We start from the raw sequence: 21,683 nt of genomic DNA, 5'->3' as shown, positions 1-21,683 counted from the left end.
TGTTGAACTGTTTTTGGCTTTTTTTTTTTTTTTTTTTTTTTTGCGGTACGCGGGCCTCTCACTGCTGTGGCCTCTCCCGTTGCGGAGCACAGGCTCCGGACGCGCAGGCTCAGCGGCCGTGGCTCACGGGCCCAGCCGCCCCGCGGCATGTGGGATCCTCCCGGACCGGGGCACAAACCCGTGTCCCCTGCATCGGCAGGCGGACTCTCAGCCACTGCGCCACCAGGGAAGCCCTGTCTTTGGTTTTCTAGGTATATAAATTTGTGGTTTATAGTGCTGGAGGAATAATCTAAAAATTTATTGAATATTGCAACTGAACAAAAAGGGACCCAGACTAATTGGCTGGCAAGACTCAGAGAAATTTCCCTCCCCCCCTTTTAAAAGTTACCGTGGTGTAGGTTTGTTTTTTTTTTAATCTTTATTGGAGTATAACTGCTTTACAATGTGGTGTTAGTTTCTGCTGTACAACATGGTGTAGGTTTTTATATGAAAGCTTTAATTTTATCTATGTGAAGCAGCCTGAGAGCAGAGACCTGGTCTTCCAACGTCTCCCTGACCCACTCCACCCGCCGTGCCGTTAGTTGGCACTCACAGGTCCGTTTGAATGAGTCAGGTATGGGCCTTGCTGTTGGGAAGCGGTAGTGATGTTGTTGAATGTTGACTGAGCTGCAGAATGAAATGGCATTGGTTCTTCTTAGTAACAATTTACTGTACGTACAGCACATATGCTCCCTGTTAAAAAAAAACTGCACAGGTACTAGAGGTTCAGCAGCATATATCTTTTTTTCACACATGTGTACTTTACATTTTGAAACACTCTTAGCCTACAGAAACATTGGAGGTGTAGTGCAGCGGACTTCTTTCCCCACGAACTATGTGAGAGAGTGAGTTGCCGGTATGTTTCATCGCCCTTGACTGTCAGTACTTTATTATGTGTTTCCTACAAACAAGAACATTCTCCTCCATCACCACAATGCAGGAACCAAAATCAGGAAATGAACACACAGACTCCTCTACCGTCGAATCCTCCGAGCTATTCTGGTGGTGCCAGTTGACCCAGTGCTGACCTTGTAGAGAAAGGCCCCGCGGGGACCCTGGGTGGCACTTGTCTCCTCAGCCTCCTTTGATCCAGAACAGTTCTCAGTCCTTTCTGACTTTCATGACCTTGACGTTTGTGAAGACTACAGGCCATTTTGTGGAATGTTCCTCAATTTGGATTTGTCCGATGTTTCCTCATGATTAGATTCAGGTTTTGCATCTTTGGCAGGAATATCACAGAAGAGCCAGTATTTATCTTTTTCAAAGATTAGTTTTACATTTTATTTTCTGTTTCCTTAGAGCGTTTCCCAAAGTGTGTTCTGCGGAACTAGCACCTACTGTGTTCTCAACACCGTGCCTCCTATAGAAGGTAGGACTCGAAAGCTTTTGACTTACAGGAAGGGGTGGGCTCGGCAGTGCGAGTAATTCCATCATTGTAGTGCAGGAAAGCCTGTGATGAGGAGTGAGAAGGCCTGGGTTCTGCCTTTAACTTGCTGTGTGATCTTAGATGAGTTACTTAATCCATCTGGGGGTAGCAAAATAATACTCCCCTCGTTAAGTTTCTGTGAGGATTACAAAGGCAAAGGGTTTAATCACATGGAAAACTCAGAGCACTCTGCAAGTGTTAGATACATTAATACAACGATTCTGTAATTCTAGTGTCAAATTCTGGGTGACTTAGAGAAGGAGCCTTGTGGTATTGCGGGGAAAGCCAGAGGTCATGTCTGAATCCCACTTGAGCCACTTACTAGCTGTAGATCTTGGGCAAATTAATCTGAACCTCAGGTTCTTCATCTGTAAAATGGGGGTGATTATGCCCAGACGGGTTATTGTGACGATTAAATGAAGGAGTACAATGTAAAATCCTTTCTGGGTGCCTGATATGGAGTCCCACAAATGTCTGCTCCCTCATAAATAGTAGAAAATAAATGTACTTGATCACATGTAGCTCAGATTGAAGTTGAATGGGACGAAGCAGGAGAGGATGCCCCAAACCCAAATTGACGGCAGTTGATCGCAAGGCTTCTGGGCCTCGCCACTTCATCTGCCCCCACCTACATGTTTTTAGATTGAAAATATAAAATTCAGGTAAATAGTGAGAAGTTTATTAAACCTGAGTTTGAGTTGACCTATACCTGGGTCAGAGGTTTGGTAATATGATTGACAGGGAGAGGGTATCTGGCCACCTAAAAATAGAAAGGATAAGATTTGATGATCACACGCACTCTAAGAACAGGAAAGGGGCTGTGAAATAGCAAAACTAGTTATACTTTTCTATTAAAAAAACTTACAATTTTTTTAACCTTTAAAAAATCTTTTGGATAATTACAACTGAGTTTAGTTCATTTTGGAGAATTTCTTTCGAGAAGAATAAGAAGAAATCATACCAAGGCTTGGCACATCGTTGGTGCTTAATTAATATTTATTTTGGATGGATAGCGATTTGAAGGTCTTAGATTAGTAATGGCAGTGTTTGCTGCTGTGTGAGCACTGTGCTGACTTGAATTTAACAATATGCGCTTATGTTTTCCTGAATCAGTTCCTATCCTACTAATTAAATCTAAGCACATAATAATTAGAGCTAAACAGAAAATTGTAGCGCTTCCTTTTAATTTTACCACTCCAAGTTGTTGATCAGATATATTCCCAGTAAGATTGAGCAATTTGGTACACTGTTAGACCAACTTATTTTGAACAGTTTGTTCTAGAGGTTGAGAGGTTAATCATAATCAACTTGATTGAATAACAGTGTTTGTAATTATTCACAAAACCAAAATTATTGAATTTTTATTAATTATGAATCAAAATAAAATGGATACATCACTTCCAGGTTAGACTTAATACAGTTATGATTTACCTTGTAGAAGTCAACAGTGTGTTCCAAGGAAAAGGTCAAATACATTTCTTTGGATTTAAATGAAGGATTTGGTAATGTGAAATCTCAGATTTAGAAATAAAACATGAAAATAAGAATTCTGCTTTTTGCCTAATTAACTAAGTGAATGAGCATTCTCGTACATTTTAGAAAGCTTTAGTTGAGTTATACTATGCCTCTAAAGTTATTATTTGGAATATATTTGAAGGTTGATTGGAAAAGGTGGTTCATTCTCTGGAATTAATAGCTGTCAGCCAAACAAATCATCTGTCAATTTCAAGAGCTTCACAAGTTATTTTTATTGTGAAGTAGGTTAGAAAATTATTTTGTGAAGTCATGTATCAGACACACATATTTTGCTAGATAATGATAGTGAAGTGTTTTACTGTATTTGGTTGACACTTCCATTTTGCAGTGTCAGAGTTTAACTCTCTGGATTTAAATACCGAGATGCAGTTGAAACCACTGTATAACTTACTTTTAACATTAACTCAAGATACTGTTGGAATCCTTGTACTGAGACAAGGATTTAAAAACTGGTACATGTGTTATCTAATTATGATATCAATTATAGTTACTCCAAAAAGATTAAAAAACAACATTTAATTAAACAACACAATTTTATACAGTATAGCCACGTGAGCGGTTCTTTTCTAATGTGAAAGCAAAGTTACTCTTTATTCCATTTTAACTAGAAAAACTGAAATTTGAAAATACGAGTTTTAACACTTTGGCTGTTTGAATTCCTGATATTCTTTTCCCAGTGTTAAAACTGCCCTCTTCATAATGCACAGTGGGAAAATTTACCCATTGTTATGTTTCTTAAAAACATCCAATTTATATACAGCATGAACCTAAAATTCTGGAAATAGCACAGTTTAAAAACTGATTAAGGGGAACCCGTTGGCCTGTCATACTTCTTTTCCTTTTGAACCCATGGCCACACATCCCCATAAAGTGCTAAATTTAGAAACTTGATTGAGACAGTGCTCACACAGCTATTCTCCTTTTCCTCTTTAAAAGCCTTTGGGCCGATTCACCGCTGCCTGATTTGGTATCAGAGTGGAAGATAGAAAGAAGCCTTTTCTCTAGCAGTTAGTTGTGCTGTTGAGAAGAGTGCTCACTCGCTCTCTCTCTCCCTCCCTCCCTCCCCACCCCCCCACACACCCACACATACACCCACACACTCACTCATATGCTTCCTATGCCGCAGGACAGCTGGGTTCTTCAAGGAGGCTAAAAGGACAGATGATTAACATCAGGTTGTGACCACAGACAGAAATAGAAGCGGGGGTTTCATATTACATTCATTGTCAAAATTATACGTAAATAGTTTTTTCAGAGCTATGACTAGTCAAATACTATTCAAAGTAAGCCAATTGATTGAGCATCTAGCGTAGCACTGTTTTCATAGAAGGTACCCTGTAATTGGTAAATATCGGAATTGAGTATAGATTTTAGAATTTTTTCACCTCTTCTTTGAAGATTATGCACATCACCTCTACTTTGAAGATTATACACATCAGGGGAGATTTTTAAAGAGCAGAGTAAAACCACTTTAGGGAAAGAGAGAAGGGAGGTAAAGGCTCATGTGATTTGGTATTGTGCACTTTAAAGTTTTATGGCCCATGGTACCTCCCTTGGGAGGATGAAGTGCAGGGAGCATGCATAAGCACATAAAACTACAAAGGTTTTACAGTGTGTAATTAATACAGAACTTTCTATGAACTTGATTTTAGTTAAACCCTTTTTTTTTGGTTTCGTAGCAAGGTTTTTTAAAAGTTTAATTTTATTTTGCTATTAAATTAAAATTGTGCAGTCAATTTTTAAGTTTTTCAAGTTTTTATACTGCTTATAGAAATAGAGGATAGGCATTATAATTCAACTGGTTGTGTAGTTCATGGACCAAAAAAGATTTAATATGCTAAAACTCTCAAGTTCTTCCCTATAGGAAGATGTAGTAAATTTTTTAGATGTTATTTCTATACCCCGTATTTCCCTGTTAAGATCTTTTCCTTGAGAAGAAATGTGTTAATCAGATGAAAAGTGTTTGGAGAAGATTTTATTATGACTGTAGAAGTGTTTTTTATTCTTTTATGTTTTTCACATGTTCAAAAAATAGTTTATGCTAAACAAAATTGTAGTAAATGACTGGAAAAATATACTACTGTATTTCACTTTCAGCATTCTTAACTAATACCTGTATGCCTATATAAGGTTGTTTAATTGTAAGGCATTTAAAATTACCGAATGGGACAGTAAATTCTCTAGGGATCTATGCCTGGAGGAGAATTAGAGATGATCTCACTCTCCTTGATTTGGGAAAGCTGAAAATATTAAGTAACTTACCCAAGGTCACACAATTAGAAAGTAGCAGAACTGGGCCAGAATCCTGGGCTCTTGACTTGGAGTCCTTTCTTACCTTACTGATATCAGAGTAAGTCATTTCACCTGTGACTTGCTGGAGCGAATTCAGTCTTCAGTATTTTAATGTATTGCTCCTTGGCACCCAGTTATGCATTGTACCCTGTGGATGTTGGGGCTTCCATTTGGCATTAAAAAAAAATTGGAGTGGGTAATTTGAAACTTTGACCTAAATGTGTCAAACCTGGCAAGAAATTAGGAGCCAGGCAAAGGGACTTTGTTACAGGAATGAAACAAGAAATGATATGTAAATAAATAAGTGAATGAAAAAAGGAAATGATCTCTTTCAGAAAGTTTCAGGGAGACTGATTATCAGATAGACATACCATCTAGTCTGAAAGTAAGGAGCTTTTCCCTCAGTGATTTAGAAGAGTTATGTTTTGATGAAATACATTAATCGTATAGATATATATGTAAATCAAATTAATTAAAAGTGTATGTTTTTAGATTTAGGCTAGAAAGGCCAGCCTCTGTATTACCTCGGTAGCTAACTGGAGGTTTAAATTCCTTATATGTGTAAGATTTGTAATTTCCTTTGGAAAGGATAAGTCTCATTTGTATTCTAGGGGATGAAGTAGTAGTAGTTTCTCAATAAAGTAAGCAGTCATATTATAGTTCCTCTTTTCTAAAAACCTTAAAAACATTTTCAGCTGTTAATAGAAGATTTCTAGGTGTTGTGAGTTTAAATCATTTTATAGTTTTGATGTGCTTCATGGAAACCTGGTGAAAGACCCTTTAAAAGCAACGTTCTGTTTATGGGCAGCTGCTGGGGTATTCCCTGTTCACTTGCTCGCCATGGAGCAAAAAGCTCAATCTTATTTTAGAGCCTCTTGACCAGATTCCTGCTGCCATCTATCTGATAAGTGTGTAAATGAGTTTTGTTAACTAAGAGGAATAATGCTGTTGGTCTCCCAGTGACTAAAACTCAGCTGCTGTTTCTGACCTTGCCAGTGTACTTAACAGGAGACTTTCTCTATGATCTTCTCTGAATTTATTGTTTTCTTCTTTATAGATGATCATGGGAACAGCAATAGTAGTCATGTAAAAATCTTTTTACCGAAAAAGCTGCTTGAATGTCTGCCGAAATGTTCAAGTTTACCCAAAGAGAGGCACCGTTGGAACACTAATGAGGTAGATAAATTTCTATTTTTAGGGGTACAATTCTTTTTTAAGGGCAAACTCGCTAGGTCATTTTGCATAGTACTACCTTATATTAGCTTTAAATTCAAAATATTGAACTAGGAAATTGTAAATGAGAAGAATACTTAATTTGGATTTGACAGAACCAACATGTTCTTTGACCTGTCTCTGATCTGCTTGGCTTGCGTTGAAAAATATCAAATGTGCACGCTGACTTACTAAGGTAGCATGAGTTTCTGTCTTTGTGTTTTCTTGCATTTTGGTGTGTTGCATTTGGTGGTTGACTCTGTTCGCCTCTCAGTTAAACCTTAGTTCTTATGTTGTCATGAACTGATAAGGGTACAGCTCCAGTGTTCTACAGAATGTGCCGTGTCTTGACAATGTGAAGTTTCTGTAGAATTTGGAAGGGCAGGGTTCTTATTAGCAAAATAGCTCTTGTCCTCTCTGATGAAGAAAGTTTGCATGGAGAATTAACTGGTTTACCTTAACGATAGGAATTTGTATTAAGAGTGAAGGCTGTATATAGTAGGTTGTTGATCTGACATTCAGTTAGAAGGAAGATTGATGAAGTAGAGTGAATCAGAGTTTATTTTGTTGGATGATGTTTCCTTTTTTGGTAAATCTTAATCTGGAAGTCTTAATATTAGGGGTGGATTGCTTTGTCATCTTTTTTATTTTGAAATCTATTTCAATTTAGGGTAATACCCATTTAGTGTGGTGATGAGAATTGGGTCTGTGTCCATCATGCTGGGAATTCTATTCCTTTAATTCAAATGGCTGGGGTTATTGGTTTTGCAGAGTCGGTCTCAATCAATTCGTGTAGCTCGTTCAACATTTATCAATACTTCCAAGTTAAGTTATAAATATAACACCCTGCCCTGTATTGGGCACTCAGTTTCGTTAAGATACAAGAAGAACATAGTGCTGCCTATTTACCCTTATTTTAAAAAACTTGTTTTCTCAAATTCTTGATTTACAATGCTTTCGTTTTGAGTGATGAGGTTATGTGAAAGTCTCTTCACTTACCCTAGTTTACAGAGTTAAATACTCACTAGAACCTCATAGTTTTGTTACCTTGTCTCAACTGATTTTAAACTTCTTTTAAGGTATGTATATTTTGATTATTTGAATAAATTATATTTCCCCCCTCAGATAGAATACTTTTGTTTTGACAAACAGCGAGTTTGGAGGCCTGTTGTTTTAATCAGTCATCTATTAACTGTTTCGAACATTTTAGACATGAAAACAAAGTACAGGTGCTGAAAATTAGTCCTAATCGTAGATCATTACTCTATCAGCAAAATAGTACAATTTGGGAACCATTCAGTAAGTCAAAACTAGGTCATGAAATATTAAAGAACTCAGTAAGTTTCTTAGTAATCCCTGAAACAGGATTTGATACTATGTTGTTATACATTGGTTCCAGTTTTTTTATAAATGTAACAAAGCATAATTTTTTCAGTATTATCTTTTTATGTAATTGGCAATTTATTTTAATTATGACTTGAAATTATATTTGAAACCAGCAGTTGCTTAGTGAATTAAAGTTAGTGGTCTTAAGAGTCTTACAAAGCTGGAGGTAATGGTGTCAGAAATTTAGTTGGTAGATTATTCAGATAAGTGGTTTCAAAACTTTTCTGGAACTTTTGAGCACAGCCCTTCAACTTTCACATGTTTGTTTACCTCTGAATTATTTACATGTTCCACCTTACTAATATTTTAGATACATTATGAAATACCCAATAAGGAATTTTTATAGAGGACAAAATTAAGAGGCAGATAAGAAGTCGTTCTGCATTTTCTTCTAGGACCTAGTACACCTAGCCCCTCGGAGACCACTGGTTTAGGTCCCAGTGTGGCTTAAGTTCAAGTCCTAAGAGGGGAGACTGCATCCCCTTCCGACCGGTGCAGTGTGAGACTGGGGTCTGAGAAATGTGGGGTGTTAGCACGAGCTGTCACTCTGCTGAAATGTGGGTAGAAGAGTGTGTGCTCCTGTGGAAGGCGGGGGCGTGGCAGGGGGGCTCGGCTGGCAGGGGCCACGGCACACGCCCTCTTCCCTTGCCATCGGCTGTGCTTTCGGTGATCTCTCTGCTGAAAACCGACAAAAACTCCTACGACAGAACTGAATTCAAAGGTTGGCCCATATTTCTGTGTGGAGGACCTTGGCTTTTTTTTCTTGTTGATTTTTGGCTTTAGGAAAAAAACGTGAATCCTGGAGTGACAGCAGGAGTTGTGAATTCTGTAGGGTGTTACGTGGTGATGGTGACATGTCTTTTTTTTTTTTTTTTTTTTTTACTGGCTCGGATAATAGGAACAAAACAATTAGCACTCCTGTGAAAGTACTTGTTTCTCTGACCTGGCTGGGTTTGGCATTTTCCCATGTCTTTCAGCCTGCCATCCTTAATGTCGCCACTGAGACCTGAAGGGGGTGTGTCGCGGTGGGGCTTTGTGGCCCCGGGTGAGGCGGAGTCCCGTTCAGGCAGCGTTGCCCGTGGAATCTCTTCAGTGGCTCAGGGAGTAGAGTGTAGCCACCGCGCTCTGCGAAGGGCCCGCCCTCCCCCTGGGGTTGGCGTAGCGTGCCGTGTCCTGGCGGAGGACCCCGTGAAGGAGTCGGCTGGTATTTAGGAGCCGTGTTGTGCAGAAACTACATGCCTGTTGATCCCCCTTCCTGGGACCAGGCACTCGCACTGGGAGGGGCGTGTGGCCCCAGCGCAGTCGCGAGCACAGCCGATGTGGGTGTTTTCCATCGCACTCTCTGCACAGCATCTGTTCGCCCGGTAGACTGGCGGCCGGGGTTGCCTGTATGAGATGTCAACTGTCATCTTTCTCTGTCGCCCGTGTTCTCTCTCTCTCTCTCTGGTGGGTGGATACCGTTGAGTTCCTGGGTATAATTTGGCTCCTCTGTACTTTTGAGACAGTCCTTTCCTCAGACCTGTGTTGTAACATGTGCGGTTACCTGAGAAAACGCAAGGTGTGTACTGTGCGTGTGCATCCGTTGAGAGGGAGGGCGAGATGGGGCCCTTTCACGTGTCGCCGCGTATCAGCACCCGCTCCCTGCTGGTGACTGGGTGCTGCGTATCGTTAGTTCTGAGCCTTCTAATGCTATTGCAAGGTGTGTAATGTTTCCTTTTACAGATGAGGGAGTGTGGGTTGAAAGTGGTGAAATAATTCGGTCAAGGTAGCGCACTTGACAGGGCCTGTCTCTCTCTGTCTGAGCTTCATTTCTTCTACGTTGCTGATTAATTCTTGGGAACATTCATTCTACTGTGTGTCGTCTAGGCTTTGAATTAAAGACGCATAACCGTTAACCACATTAGCGCACCTGGCAGATCCATTCTGGAATTTAGTTTCGGGTTAAAAAGAGTTAATATAAGATTAGTATTGTGGGTTCACATGCAAATTTGGTAAAGCTGAAAGTCACTGAAAAGGAAGACTCTTAGAAGATAAGACCGATTTTAGGGCCTACTGAAGCACTTTTAACCTTTTCTAACTCACTGGAATAAGTAAGATCTCCTGCCCTTCTTGAATGTTATTTGCAATTGCAAAATAATACCTAAAAACAAATCAATTTTAGAATATGCTTTCTCAGCCATAAATGCTCTTTTCCCAGGTTCTGAAAACAATATGGAGATGGTGATGATGGCCATTATGGCAGCTAACATTTATTGACCATCTACTGTATGCTAGGCACTGTTGAGTTCTTTCTGTGAATAGTCACACTTACTCCTTGAACTAATACCATGAGGTAGGTTTTGTGATTATTCTTACAATATAGATGAGGAAACTTGAGCCACAGAGATGTTAAAATACCTGAAAGTGGTGGCCTTGGAAGTCCAAGCATATAGCCTGATTTTGGAGTCCATACTTTCTACAGTTCTGTCCCAGAGAACGATTTCAAATAAGACTTTCCCGAGATCTCGTGCTGTTTAGTGACTTCCAATCCTTTTGTTTTATTCATTTGCTTCTTTTTTCATTTTGCATTTTCCAGTATTATACGTAAACATAATGTATTTTTTTCTGAGGATTTGAAAAAAATAGCAAACACTCATTTCTCAGGGAAGGAGTTTTGATTCTTAATAATGAATATTCACATGTGGGCTCTGGATGCGGAAGAAAATATATTAAAAAATAGAAATTTTGTACCTGTGCACAACTGGAGGGTTGATAGGCTTGATTTTTATATCCTGAGCAGGAGAGAAAGAATGTATTAAACACAGAGCACATTTGTTAAAGAACCAACTCTTATTTCATAATCAGTTTGGTATCCACATCTTCATGAGGTGAACTATTACAATTTTCTGCATTTTAAGTTAATATTTTTAAGGCCCAGAGCCAGAAATAATTATGCTAATGCAGCTTTCTGATTACACAAACGACTGCTTCATAATTACACATATTAGTGCTCCATATATGTTGTCCAGACTGAAATTCCTTTTGTTTAGTCGTTAATTAGCTGTTTGACTTAAAATGTAACTACTGCATTCCCCACTTGCTGGATCTGGATTTCCAGTGGCATTCTTCCAAAGCCAGACTAATGCAGCACCGTGAGCCTTTTATAATGAAAATGTTCTCCTTACATATGTTCAGATGATTGTTGTGTGCTGCTATTTTTGAACTATTAATGCTCGCTCTTTTGTTTGTTTTTCCTCTAATACAAAGTTTCTCCAGAGTAAGCAAACAAAAAAGAATTCTAGTTTGTACTGATCTTAAAGAAAGTTGCAGCACAGGTTTGTAGTTAGTGATAGCTTCAGAGATTTTCACGTTAAATGCATTTTTTTTTAATGGTAAAAATGTCTGCCGAGGAAGCAGTACACATATAGACTGATGCATTCTCAGCCATACCAGAGAAGCTGAAGAAGAAAAACTCCTTGAGTATAATGCTTTTCAAAGGGAGAGAATTACCCTTTTAAATCCTGAATACTTTTTTCCCTCAACTTTTTATATTCAAGTAAGAAAAATGGACTTTATGACTTTGAAAATTATTAAATTATATTTCATTTCAGTTATTTTGTCTTAACAACAAGAAGCCACCTTTAAGAAAGTTTTAAAATCATTTTTTTGTATAGGCATATACTCTTGAGTATTTTTGTATGTTTAATTTTTGTCTGTATAACTTATAAAGTCATAGATTTAGGGCTGTAATTTTTTCATTGATTGGTTTTACTAGTGTATTTACATATTATCTTTTTGAAACATAGACCCACATTTTTGGGGGATCATTTAAGACTTCAAATTTCCAAGATGTGAGCTAAACTGAAAAGTATTTTTATACTCTGATTTTAAAGGTGAGTGAGATATTTTGGCAGTGTTAAGGGTTTTTAAAATTTAATTAATTTATTTTTGGCTGCATTGGGTCTTCGTTGCTGTGCGCGGGCTTTCTCTAGTTGGGGTGAGCAGGGGCTACTCTTCGTTGCGGTGCATGTGCTGCTCATTGCAGTGGCTTCTCGTTGCGTGCAGAGCACAGGCTCTAGCGCATGGGCTTCAGTAGTTATGGCATGCAGGCTCAGTAGTTGTGGCTCGCGGGCTCTAGAGCACAGGCCCAGTAGTTGTGGCACATGGGCTTAGTTGCTCCGCGGCATGTGGGATCTTCCCGGACCAGGGCTTGAACCCATGTCCCCTGAATTGGCAGGTGGATTCTTAACCACTGCGCCACCGAGGGAGCTCCACTGTTAAGGGTTTGACTGGTCCCAGGTCATTCTCTGAGGCCAGGCAGGGCTTTTCTGGTTAAATCACAAAAAGGAAAATGCACATATGACCCACAATACACAGAGCCAGGTTTTAAGAGTGAAAGCGTTTGATTTTTATATATGGTACCAAATTTGTAATTAAATGTTAATTTTGTAGCAGTTTGATTAACCATAATTCCTCTGTTTAACTTAGTATGAAGTGAGGTAAATGGATACTGAGATCCAAATGAGCACAGGCCTGTTTGTCAGACAGCCTGTATCACCTTGGCATTGGTGGTAGCAGAGGTAGCAGCAGAGGGTGCATTGGCAAGCTGGGGGCAGCGCGTCCTTCCATGTCAGTGAGGGGAGACAGGAGAAGAGAGATCAATACGGATGGGGTTTGGCTCTGAGGAGCAGTAAAAGAAGCAGATCTTACCTGCAGAGAGTGGGGTAGTGTTTATAAAATTTGAATAAGATGTTAAAGAAATCCTTATTTAAAGGAAGAACATTTCTGTAGACCCAGCACAGTTTGACCTAAGCTATTTTTATTATATTACTTCAAAATGTAGCACATAGAAGAATATTTGGCCCATACTCAGTGTTCAATAAATATTTGCTGAATGAGTGAAATATGGAAAAACACAAAAAACTCAGGATAAATTTCTTAATTCTTAGAATTCTTCTGTGAATATAAAACTCAAATAGATATATACATTACATAAAAGAAACCACAAAACTAATAAAATTTATATTAAGAACATTAGTTCAATGCAATGGATGATGTTTTGCCCAAACTAAATTGTCTCTTGCAACATGAATATAACCCTGACTGTTCTTAGGCAGGTTCTTTTGAATTTGGCATGTGGCACTACTGTGTGCCCTGCAGTTACCCCTCCCCTCCCCCACTGAACTAGTCATAAACAGCTTTTTGCTCAGCAAGCCTTTCTCTAAGTCTGTCATTAGGCCTTGGCGCAAATATATCATTTAGTCTGAAGTTCACTTCTGATTTTTCTCATTAGTCCAAGAACACTTTAAATGACACTACTGGATACCCCTGCCACTGTAACTGCAAATCACAGACTTGAGCAATGAATTTGCATGTTAGAATATACTTGTTATAGGTTTTACTTTTTCAGGTTGTGAATTAAGATGTGAAATGAAAGCTTTCTTAGTGAACTCAAGGATCACTGATGTCTTGGAAAGGATACAGAGTTGGCTCTGCCCCCAGTCAGCTGAGTGTTACTTAGCAGGTAAGATACCTGCTAAGCCTCTTTTGTGTCTTTGGTGGTCGTGTGAGGTTATGCTTTGAGACCTTTAAAGATTTGTCTTAAGCGAGCTCTCCAGTTTGGGAGGCTAGATCATTGTTGCTTCCAGAGTTGTTTGAGAGTGCCAGCTTGGGAGTTTACTTTAAAAAAAAAACCAACACAACAAACTCTTAATCATCCTTTCATTTAATTTTATGTTTAAGGTGTACAATTCAGTGGTCTGTAGTATGTACACAAAGTGGTGCGCCCATCACCACCATCTAATTGCACAACATTTTCATCACCCTCTGGGGGTTTTCTGTCCCTCTGGCCTTGGTGGAGTCGGCACCTTCAAGGGGCAGGCAGCCTCTCTTCAGGGGGCTGCCTGTTCTTCTTTGGTATCTTCTCCAGTTTTCATACCCGTCTAGCACTGGAGTTGACAACTGAAGAGACTGAGCTTTTACCCAGGTCTTAACGTATAGCGCTGTCTCCTGACCTTGTTTTTTAAAATGTTAAAGTGCAAAGGAGGATGCATTTTGGACCCACATTTTTTAAGTTGGATGGTAGGGGCTTGTAGAGTTTTCAGTTGCATTAAAAGTCTATATTCTGTGGACTCTTTATCGATGGGTTGTGTGGGGATAAAAGAGCCCACTGTTTTCAGTAATGTTGGGAGATTTTGGTGGTGGTGACTCACGTGAGGAGAAGCTGAGCCCCACTGAAACGTCAGCTGAGACCGAAGAGGGAAGAACACCGGGAAAGGCTGGCATTCTTAAAAAAAATTTTTCTTTAAATTTGTTTATTTTTGGCTGTGTTGGGTCTTTGTTGCTGTGCGCGGGCTTTCTCTAGTTGCGGCGAGTGGGGGTTACTCTTTGTCGCGGTGCACGGGCTTCTCATTGCAGTGGCTTCTCTTGTTGAGGAGCACAGGCTCTAGGTGTGCGGGCTTCAGTAGTTGTGGCACGTGGGCTTCAGTGGTTGTGGCTCGTGGGCTTCAGTAGTTGTGGCTCGTGGGCTCTAGAGCGCGGGCTCAGTAGTTGTGGTGCATGGGCTTAGTTGCTTCGTGGCATGTGGGATCTTCCAGGACCAGGGCTCGAACGTGTGTCCGCTGCATTGCCAGGCGGGTTCTTAACCACTGCGCCACCAGGGAAGCCTGGCGTTCTTTAGCTTAGTGATTTTCCTGCCGAGCTGGCGTCAGAATTACCTGGAGGGCTTGTTAGAACCCAGATTGCTGGGCTCCACCCCAGCATTTCTGCCCTAGTAGGTCTGGGGTGGGGCCTGAGAATGGGCGTGTCAGGTGAAACTCATCAAGATGAGGACTCCCAGCCTCCCGGACATGTATTCTCCAGCAACTTCACTTGGCTTTAGTCTCAGCTTTGCTGTCTCTCAACCACTCAAGTATATTTCAGTGTGCTTTGGCTATATGTGTTGCAGTTATGCTTTCTAGAGTCTTTTTCTCATGTCTCATGTGCCTAGAAGTCAGGAAATGCAAAGTTATTTTTTGGGTATTTACCTAAAGTAATATAGGGAGCCCTTTTTAAAGTGTGGGTGGCAGTGGTAGGGGTATGTGGAGGCATATTCCAATTTTTGTGACTTTTTTTTTTTTTTGAAGAGGGAGCATGAGGATAATCTCCACCCCATCCCCTCCTTCCATCTCCATTTGGCCCAGATAGCTGAAAACAGCCGAACCCTAAAGCTGACAGCATCTACCTACTTACCTACCTACCTGTCTACCACCTTCCAGTCTTTTTTTTTTGTGATACGCGGGCCTTTCACTGTTGTGGCCTCTCCTGTTGCGGAGCACAGGCTCCGGACGCGCAGGCCCAGCAGCCATGGCTCACGGGCCCAGCCGCTCCACGGCATGTGGGATCTTCCCGGACCGGGGCACGAACCCCCGTGTCCCCTGCATCGGCAGGCGGACTCTCAACCACTGCGCCACCAGGGAAGCCCAGCCTTCCAGTCTTTTTAATACTACCTACCAAATGTTTCTAATGATAAATTATGTTGTCTTGGTGATTATGAAATTCTGTTGGAGATTTTAAAAGAAGTTCCTAAAAAAATAACCTGTTTTCTAGTTTTAATGCTTCTTAGAAGCCTGGGGGAAAAGAAGAAAAAGTGCAAAAAGAATTCCTTTCTAGATGGATGAGAAACCACAGATGGGCTGGGGTGAATGTGATGAAAGATAAGTATGTGTTTGGGAGAGTGTTTTCTCTGTTAGGTAGCATTTTATGGGCAGGATGTGTGGATTTCATGGAGCTTTCTCGTATGTTTCAGTGGTTGTGCGTTCTCTGGTCTGGTGAAGGGTGTAGAGTTGAAATAAATGTAACGTTTAAAGAACCTGCTGTTTACATTTGGGGAGAAATGTGGAAAGTGGGAGAAGCTCCAGCTCTGGGGAATTGAACAGCGTTTAGTGGGTGTGTGTGCACGTCCGGGTCGGGCAGCTGCGGTAGAACCAAGGTGGAATTCTGAGGCAGGCTTCATTTAGCGCTGAATTCACTTTACTGGGATTCCAAAGGAGTTGATGGAAAAAAGGGAAAGGTTCCTGTGTCCAAGAAACCAGGAAGCTGAAAAGTAGCTTGACCTGGGCTGGAAACTAGAGCCACCTGAGCCTGAAGTTAAAGTGAGCAGGTGCCTGCGGGGCTGGGCTCCAGGTATAGTCACAGCTGAAACCCTTGAACCCAGGCCACGCCTTCTATTTTTTGCTGTTTTTTATTATTAAGATTTAAGTTTTAGAGTGGTTTAAGGTTCACAGGGAAATTGAGGGGAGGGTACAGGGAGTTCCCATACACCCCCTGCCCCCTCATATGTGCACTCTCTCCCACTGTCAGCATCCCCCACTGGAGTGGTACCTTTCTGTAGCCAGTGAACTTACCTCGTCGTCGACACGTCATCATCATCCAGAGTCCATAGTTTACATGACGGTTCACTCTTGGTGTTGCACATTCTGTGGGTTTGGACAAATGTATAATGACGTGCATCCATTAGTGTAGTTTCGTACAATGATTGATTTGATTAGTTTTACTGCCCTAACAATCCTCTGTGCTCTGCCAGTTTATCCCCCCAGCCCCTGGCACCTGCTGATCTCTTCATTGTCTCCACGGTTTTGCCTTTTCCAGAATGTCATAGAGTTGGAATCATACAGCATGTAACCTTTTCAGATCGGTTTCTTGCACTTAGTAATATGCACTTACGGTTCCTCCATGTCCTTTTATGGCTTGGTAGCTCATTTCTTTTTAGCGCTAAATAATACTCCATTGTCTGGGTGAACTGCAGTTTATTTATCCATTCACCTGCTGAAGGACATCTTGGTTGCTTCCAGGTTTTGGCAATTACGAATAAAGCTGATATAAACATTCATGTTCAGGATTTTGCATAGACATAAGTTTCCAACTCCTTTGGGTAAATATCAAAGAGTGCAATTGCTGGATCGTATGGTAAGACTATGTTTAGTTTAGTAAGAAACTGTCAAACTGTCTTCCAGAGTGGCTGCACTGTTTTGTGTTCCCACCAGCAATGAATGAGAGTTCTTTTTGCTCCGCATCCTTACCAACGTTTGGTGTTGTCCATGTTCTGGATTTTGGCCGTTCTAATAGGTACATAGTGGTATCTCATTGTTGTCTTAATTTGCATTTCCTTGGTGACATGTGATGTGGAGCATCTTTTTTTTGTTTTTTATAAATTTATTTATTTAAAAAATTTTTATCTGTTTTTGTCTGTGTTGGGTCTTCATTGCTGCACGTGGGCTTTCTCTAGTTGCGGAGAGTTGGGTCTACTCTTCATTGTGGTGTGTTGGCTTCTCATTGGGGGGGCTTCTCTTGTTGTGGAGCACAGGGTCTAGGTGCGTGGGCTTCAGTAGTTATGGCACACGGGCTCAGTAGTTGTGGCTCACAGGCTCCAAGGCGCAGGCTCAGTAGTTGTGGTGCATGGATTTAGTTGCTCTGCGGCATGTGGGATCTTCCCGGACCAGGGCTCGAACCCGTGTCCCCTGCTTTGGCAAGCGGATTCTTAACCACTGTGCCACCAGGGAAGTCCCTCAAGTTGATTTTTGTGAAGGATGTAAGGCCTGTATCTAGATTCACTGTTTTTGGCACACGGATGTCCAGTTATTCCAACACTATCTGGAAGTGTTGGAAAGACTGTCTTTACTCCACTGTATTGCCTTTGCTCCTTTGTCAGAGATCAGTTGATTATGTTTATGTGGGTCTATATTTGGGCTTTCTATTCTGTGTTTCACTGATCTATTTGTCTATTCTTTGGACAGTATCGCACTGTCGTGATTATTGTAGCTTTGTAGTAAGTTTTGAGATCGGATGGTGCCAGTCCTCTGATTTTGTTCTTCTCATTCAGTACTGAGTTGGTTATTCTAGGTCTTTTGCTTCTCCTTGTAAACTTTAGAATCAGTTTGTTGCTGGGATTTTGATTAGGATTGTGTTGAATCTATAGATCAAGTTGAGAAGAACTGACATCTTGACAATAGTGAGTCTTCCTATCCATGAATATGGACTATCTCTCCATTTATTTAGTTTTTTAAAATTTAATTCATCAGAGTTTTGGAGTTTTCCTCATATAGCTCTTATACCTATTTTGTTTTTATACCTAATTCCTTTTTTGGGGGGTGTGCTAATGTAAATAGTATTGTGTTTTAAATTTCAAATTTTGCTCGTTCATTTCTGACGTATAGGAAAGTGATAGACTTTCTATTATTAATCTTGTATAATTGCTTATTAGCTCCAGGAATTTTTCAAGAAGCCAGGCCCCTGAAAGAGAGACCATCATTTTGTGTGTAGCTCATGCCTGAAATAGTTCTCTTTTAAAGAGGTCAGTGGGTATCACTGTTGGGAAGGAGGAAAGTCTCAACACAGAAGGTCAAGGACAAAGTGTTGAGAGGTCACACCCTCTTAGTGTGGGGGACAGAGCTGTGTGGGGGACAGAGAAGCTGCCAAGAGGGAGGCTTTCTGATTGGACCTGGGGTTCTTATTTAGAAAAAGCTGCAAAAGGCTGCTTTTTCAGAAAGAGAAGGGGAAAAAAAACACTTAAATACAAGTTTAGAAAGAATTGAAAGAAAGGGAAAATGTCATCTGCTTCCCATTTCTGAGGAAGGATACATTAAAATAGCTTCACATTAAGCAGGATCTATAAAATCGAGGTCAGAGTGTAGTCATTTCCCATTTTTCCTGACATGTCTTTAAACTGTGTGGTGACAGGCTCCCCTTTCCCGGCATCAGAAGACCAGTTGTTAATGTGCATGTTAAAGTTTTATTTTATTTTTGTGCTGTTGAGCCAAATTTAGACTTCCTAACTCTAATCATTTAAGAATCATTTTTGTTAAATGCTTTAATTATTATCAATCAAAACTTTATATTTAAGCATTTTCCAGTAATTTTTAACAATCCATTCCTCAGGCAGTTCACAGAACCTGCTGTGTGGTGATTATGTATCTTTTATTTCATAAATGAGGATATTGAGACATAAGTGCTTTGGATTTAGCATTGATCATCATCTAATATAGCGTATAATTTACTTCTTTTTATTGTGTGTTGTGTGGCTGCCCCTGCTGTCAGGTCCCGGTGGACGGGAATCTTCATGTGCTCTGTTCACTGATGGATCCCAAGAGCTTAGAATTAACTTAGGGGCACCTATGGGTGTTCAGTGACTGTTCGTTGAATGAATGAGTGCGTGAAGAATCCAACAACAGATACTGCTTAGGTCTCTACTCAAGTGTGCTGCTAATACGTCATCCCTGAGTGCGACAGCCCGGCTTAGTGATAGTCATCGGTGTCGCCAAACAAATCTGCGGGGGCTGCCCCTGAAGAACTTGAGACCTGCAGGAGAGGGTGGGAGTGTGTGCTCCCTGCACGCGAGCAGCTTCCAGCTTCCCTCAGTCACGGGAGGGAGGACTGAGGCAGCACGCTCACTTCTTTGTCTCAGACCCCGTGGTTCTCTGCATCAGGGTGAGTGAGGGTGAGGCTGGAAGCAAGGCAGGAAGCCTTGGGGGAGGCAGGACTTTCCCCACCCCCACTTCACACAGTGCCGCCCAGGTTGAAAGACGGTCAGGTCACCCCGAAGCCTGCCATCAGAGAGGAGCAGTTGACTTTCTGATGTTATGTCTCTTCAGACATTTTCCTGTGCTGATGCGGGCATGTATTTTATTATTCGTTAGCTCAGAATGGGTTTACTATATATGTAGTTTTATAGCCTGGCTTTTCTCCTAATATGTTAAGTATATCTTGGGCCTTTTGGACAGTGAGCCACAGCGTCGTGTTTATTGACCACAGCATGCTGGTATTCCATTGGGTTTCATGCCTTCCTTCATGCCTTCGGCAATATCTTTGAGGGCTAATACGTGCCATGCACTGGTTGAGGGTGCTAAGGATCCCAGACAGGCGAGGTTCCTGTTGTCATGCAGCTTATAGTTTAGAAGGGAAGACAGTACACGAGCAAGTAAGTAGATAAGAATTTCAGAGAGTGCTGAGAAGAAAATAGAACAGAATACTGAGGTGTGAGCACGTGAGGTGGGTTGGTTGTGGAAGGCCTTTGTTAGAGGCGTTTGAGCGGAGATCCGAATGATGAAGGAGGGCTGCTTGGGGATCTAGGGGAACATTTTAGGCAGAGGGAATAGAAGTGCAAATGCCCTGAGGCAGGAATGCATTTGGCTTGAGGAACAATATAGACAGCATTGTGGCTCGAGCAGGGTGGACATCGGGAAGGTGAGATCGGCAGGTAGGCAGGGGCTGGACCCTGAGGCGCTTTGTAGGCACAAAGACTTGGAATTTTACGAGGAACAGGAAGTCATCGGAGGCTGAACTGTCAGGAGGTGATAGGCGTAATGTGGATTCTCTGTTTTCAAAGCTGTTCTCTGGCTGCTCCGTGACTGACGGGGAAGCAGAGAGAGCAGTTAGAGGCTGTGCAGTAATTGGCCATCTTGGGAAGAGACCATGGAAGCAGTGGAGAAGGTGGAAAGTGGGGTGTCTTTTGGAGGCAGAGGTGTCAGGACTCATGGGATTGGATATGGGGGGTGGGGAAGGAGAGATCAAGACGGGTTCCTCGTTTGCAGCCTCAGCTACCGCACTGGTGCTGGTGCTCATAGCTGACACAAAGGAGGCCGAAGGGGGCGTGGCGGGGGTGGGTCATGAGCTCTCCCGGGCTGTATCGACTGGAGATGTCTCTTAGACACTGAAGTGGCTGTGCTCAGTGGGCCACTGTCTCGAAGCCTGAATGAGGTCCTGTCTGGAGACATAAATTGGAGAGCTGCTAGACGGGATGAGATCACTCTGAGGCAAAGGATGGATGGAGAAGGGAGGAGATAAGCCCTGAGTGGAGTGGGCGGAGCCAGCCACGCAGGCTGCGGAGAGCCAGGGAGTAGCGGGGAACCAGGCAAGCGGGAGCTGGGAGCCGGGAGAAGGAGGGGCCCAAGGGGGCTGTATCGGTTTTCTATTTGCTGCTGTAACAAAATGACCACAAACCGAGTGGCCTAAAGCAGCGCAAATTTACTGTTAGAGTTCTGTAGGTCAGCCGTCTGGCAAGGGTCTCACTGGGCCAGAACCACGGTGTGGCCAGGGCTGCGTTCCTTTCTGGAGGCCCCAGGGGAGACTGTTCCCTGGCCTGTTGCACCTTCTGGAGGCTGCTCAGGCTCCGGGGCTCGGGGCCCCTCCCTCCCCGTTCAAAGCCATCCACGTGGGGTCTCTCCGACCCTGCTGTACCGTCACTTCTCTTTCTCCGACCTGACGTCTCTCTTCTCCCTCTTCAGTTTTAAGGACCCCTGTGGTTCCATTGGGTCCACACAGATCATCCAGGATCTTTTCCCTATTTTAAGGCCGGCTGATTAGCAACCTTAATTGCTCTATATTTACAGGTTCTGGTGATTAGAACATGGCTCTCCTGGGGGGGGGCACTGTTCTTCCTGCCACAGAGGGTGTCGTCAGAGGGCACGGAGTAGTCAAGTCAGGTGAGGGCGGGGCCGCCACCGCTGGGTTTGGGCACCGTGGTGAATGGTTCCAGTGGGATGTGGGTGGAAGAGCCAATGAGGCGAGGACGGCAGGTGATAAGGATTCTTCCGGGAGTTCTGCAGCGGAGGAGAGAAAGTTGGGCCACGAGTTCCAGAGGAGCAGCGTGCAGTGGGAGCCCTAATGTAGCGCCGAGGTGCGGGGAGGCCTCTCTGAGGCAGGCATGAGCGCAGTGTCTGTTGGGATAGGTTACCTGAATGAAGAACCCACAGTCAAACCAAGACATGGTTTGTAGAGATGAAGGTATCTGAAGAAAGAATTAATGCGGTTATTCTGAAATAAGAAGCAGACGTACCGA

At 42.1% G+C, this 21,683-nt stretch overlaps 1 protein-coding gene across 1 annotated transcript in view; it reads left to right on the top strand.

The window, feature by feature from the left end:
- CAMTA1 (calmodulin binding transcription activator 1) overlaps positions 1-21,683 on the top strand; it is a 904,314-nt gene that overhangs the window by 26,649 nt on the left and 855,982 nt on the right. Inside the window, 2 exon segments of the mRNA XM_081215072.1 lie at positions 1,339-1,408; positions 6,351-6,469. Of these exon segments, the coding sequence (XP_081071198.1) occupies positions 1,339-1,408; positions 6,351-6,469 (189 nt within the window).

Source organism: Mesoplodon bidens (assembly GCF_964165515.1).
Source record: "Mesoplodon bidens genome assembly, chromosome: 2".
Classification (NCBI taxonomy): Eukaryota; Metazoa; Chordata; class Mammalia; order Artiodactyla; family Ziphiidae; genus Mesoplodon; species Mesoplodon bidens.
Note: the sequence above shows the minus strand (reverse complement) of the source record. Positions and strands in the feature narration are given on the sequence as shown.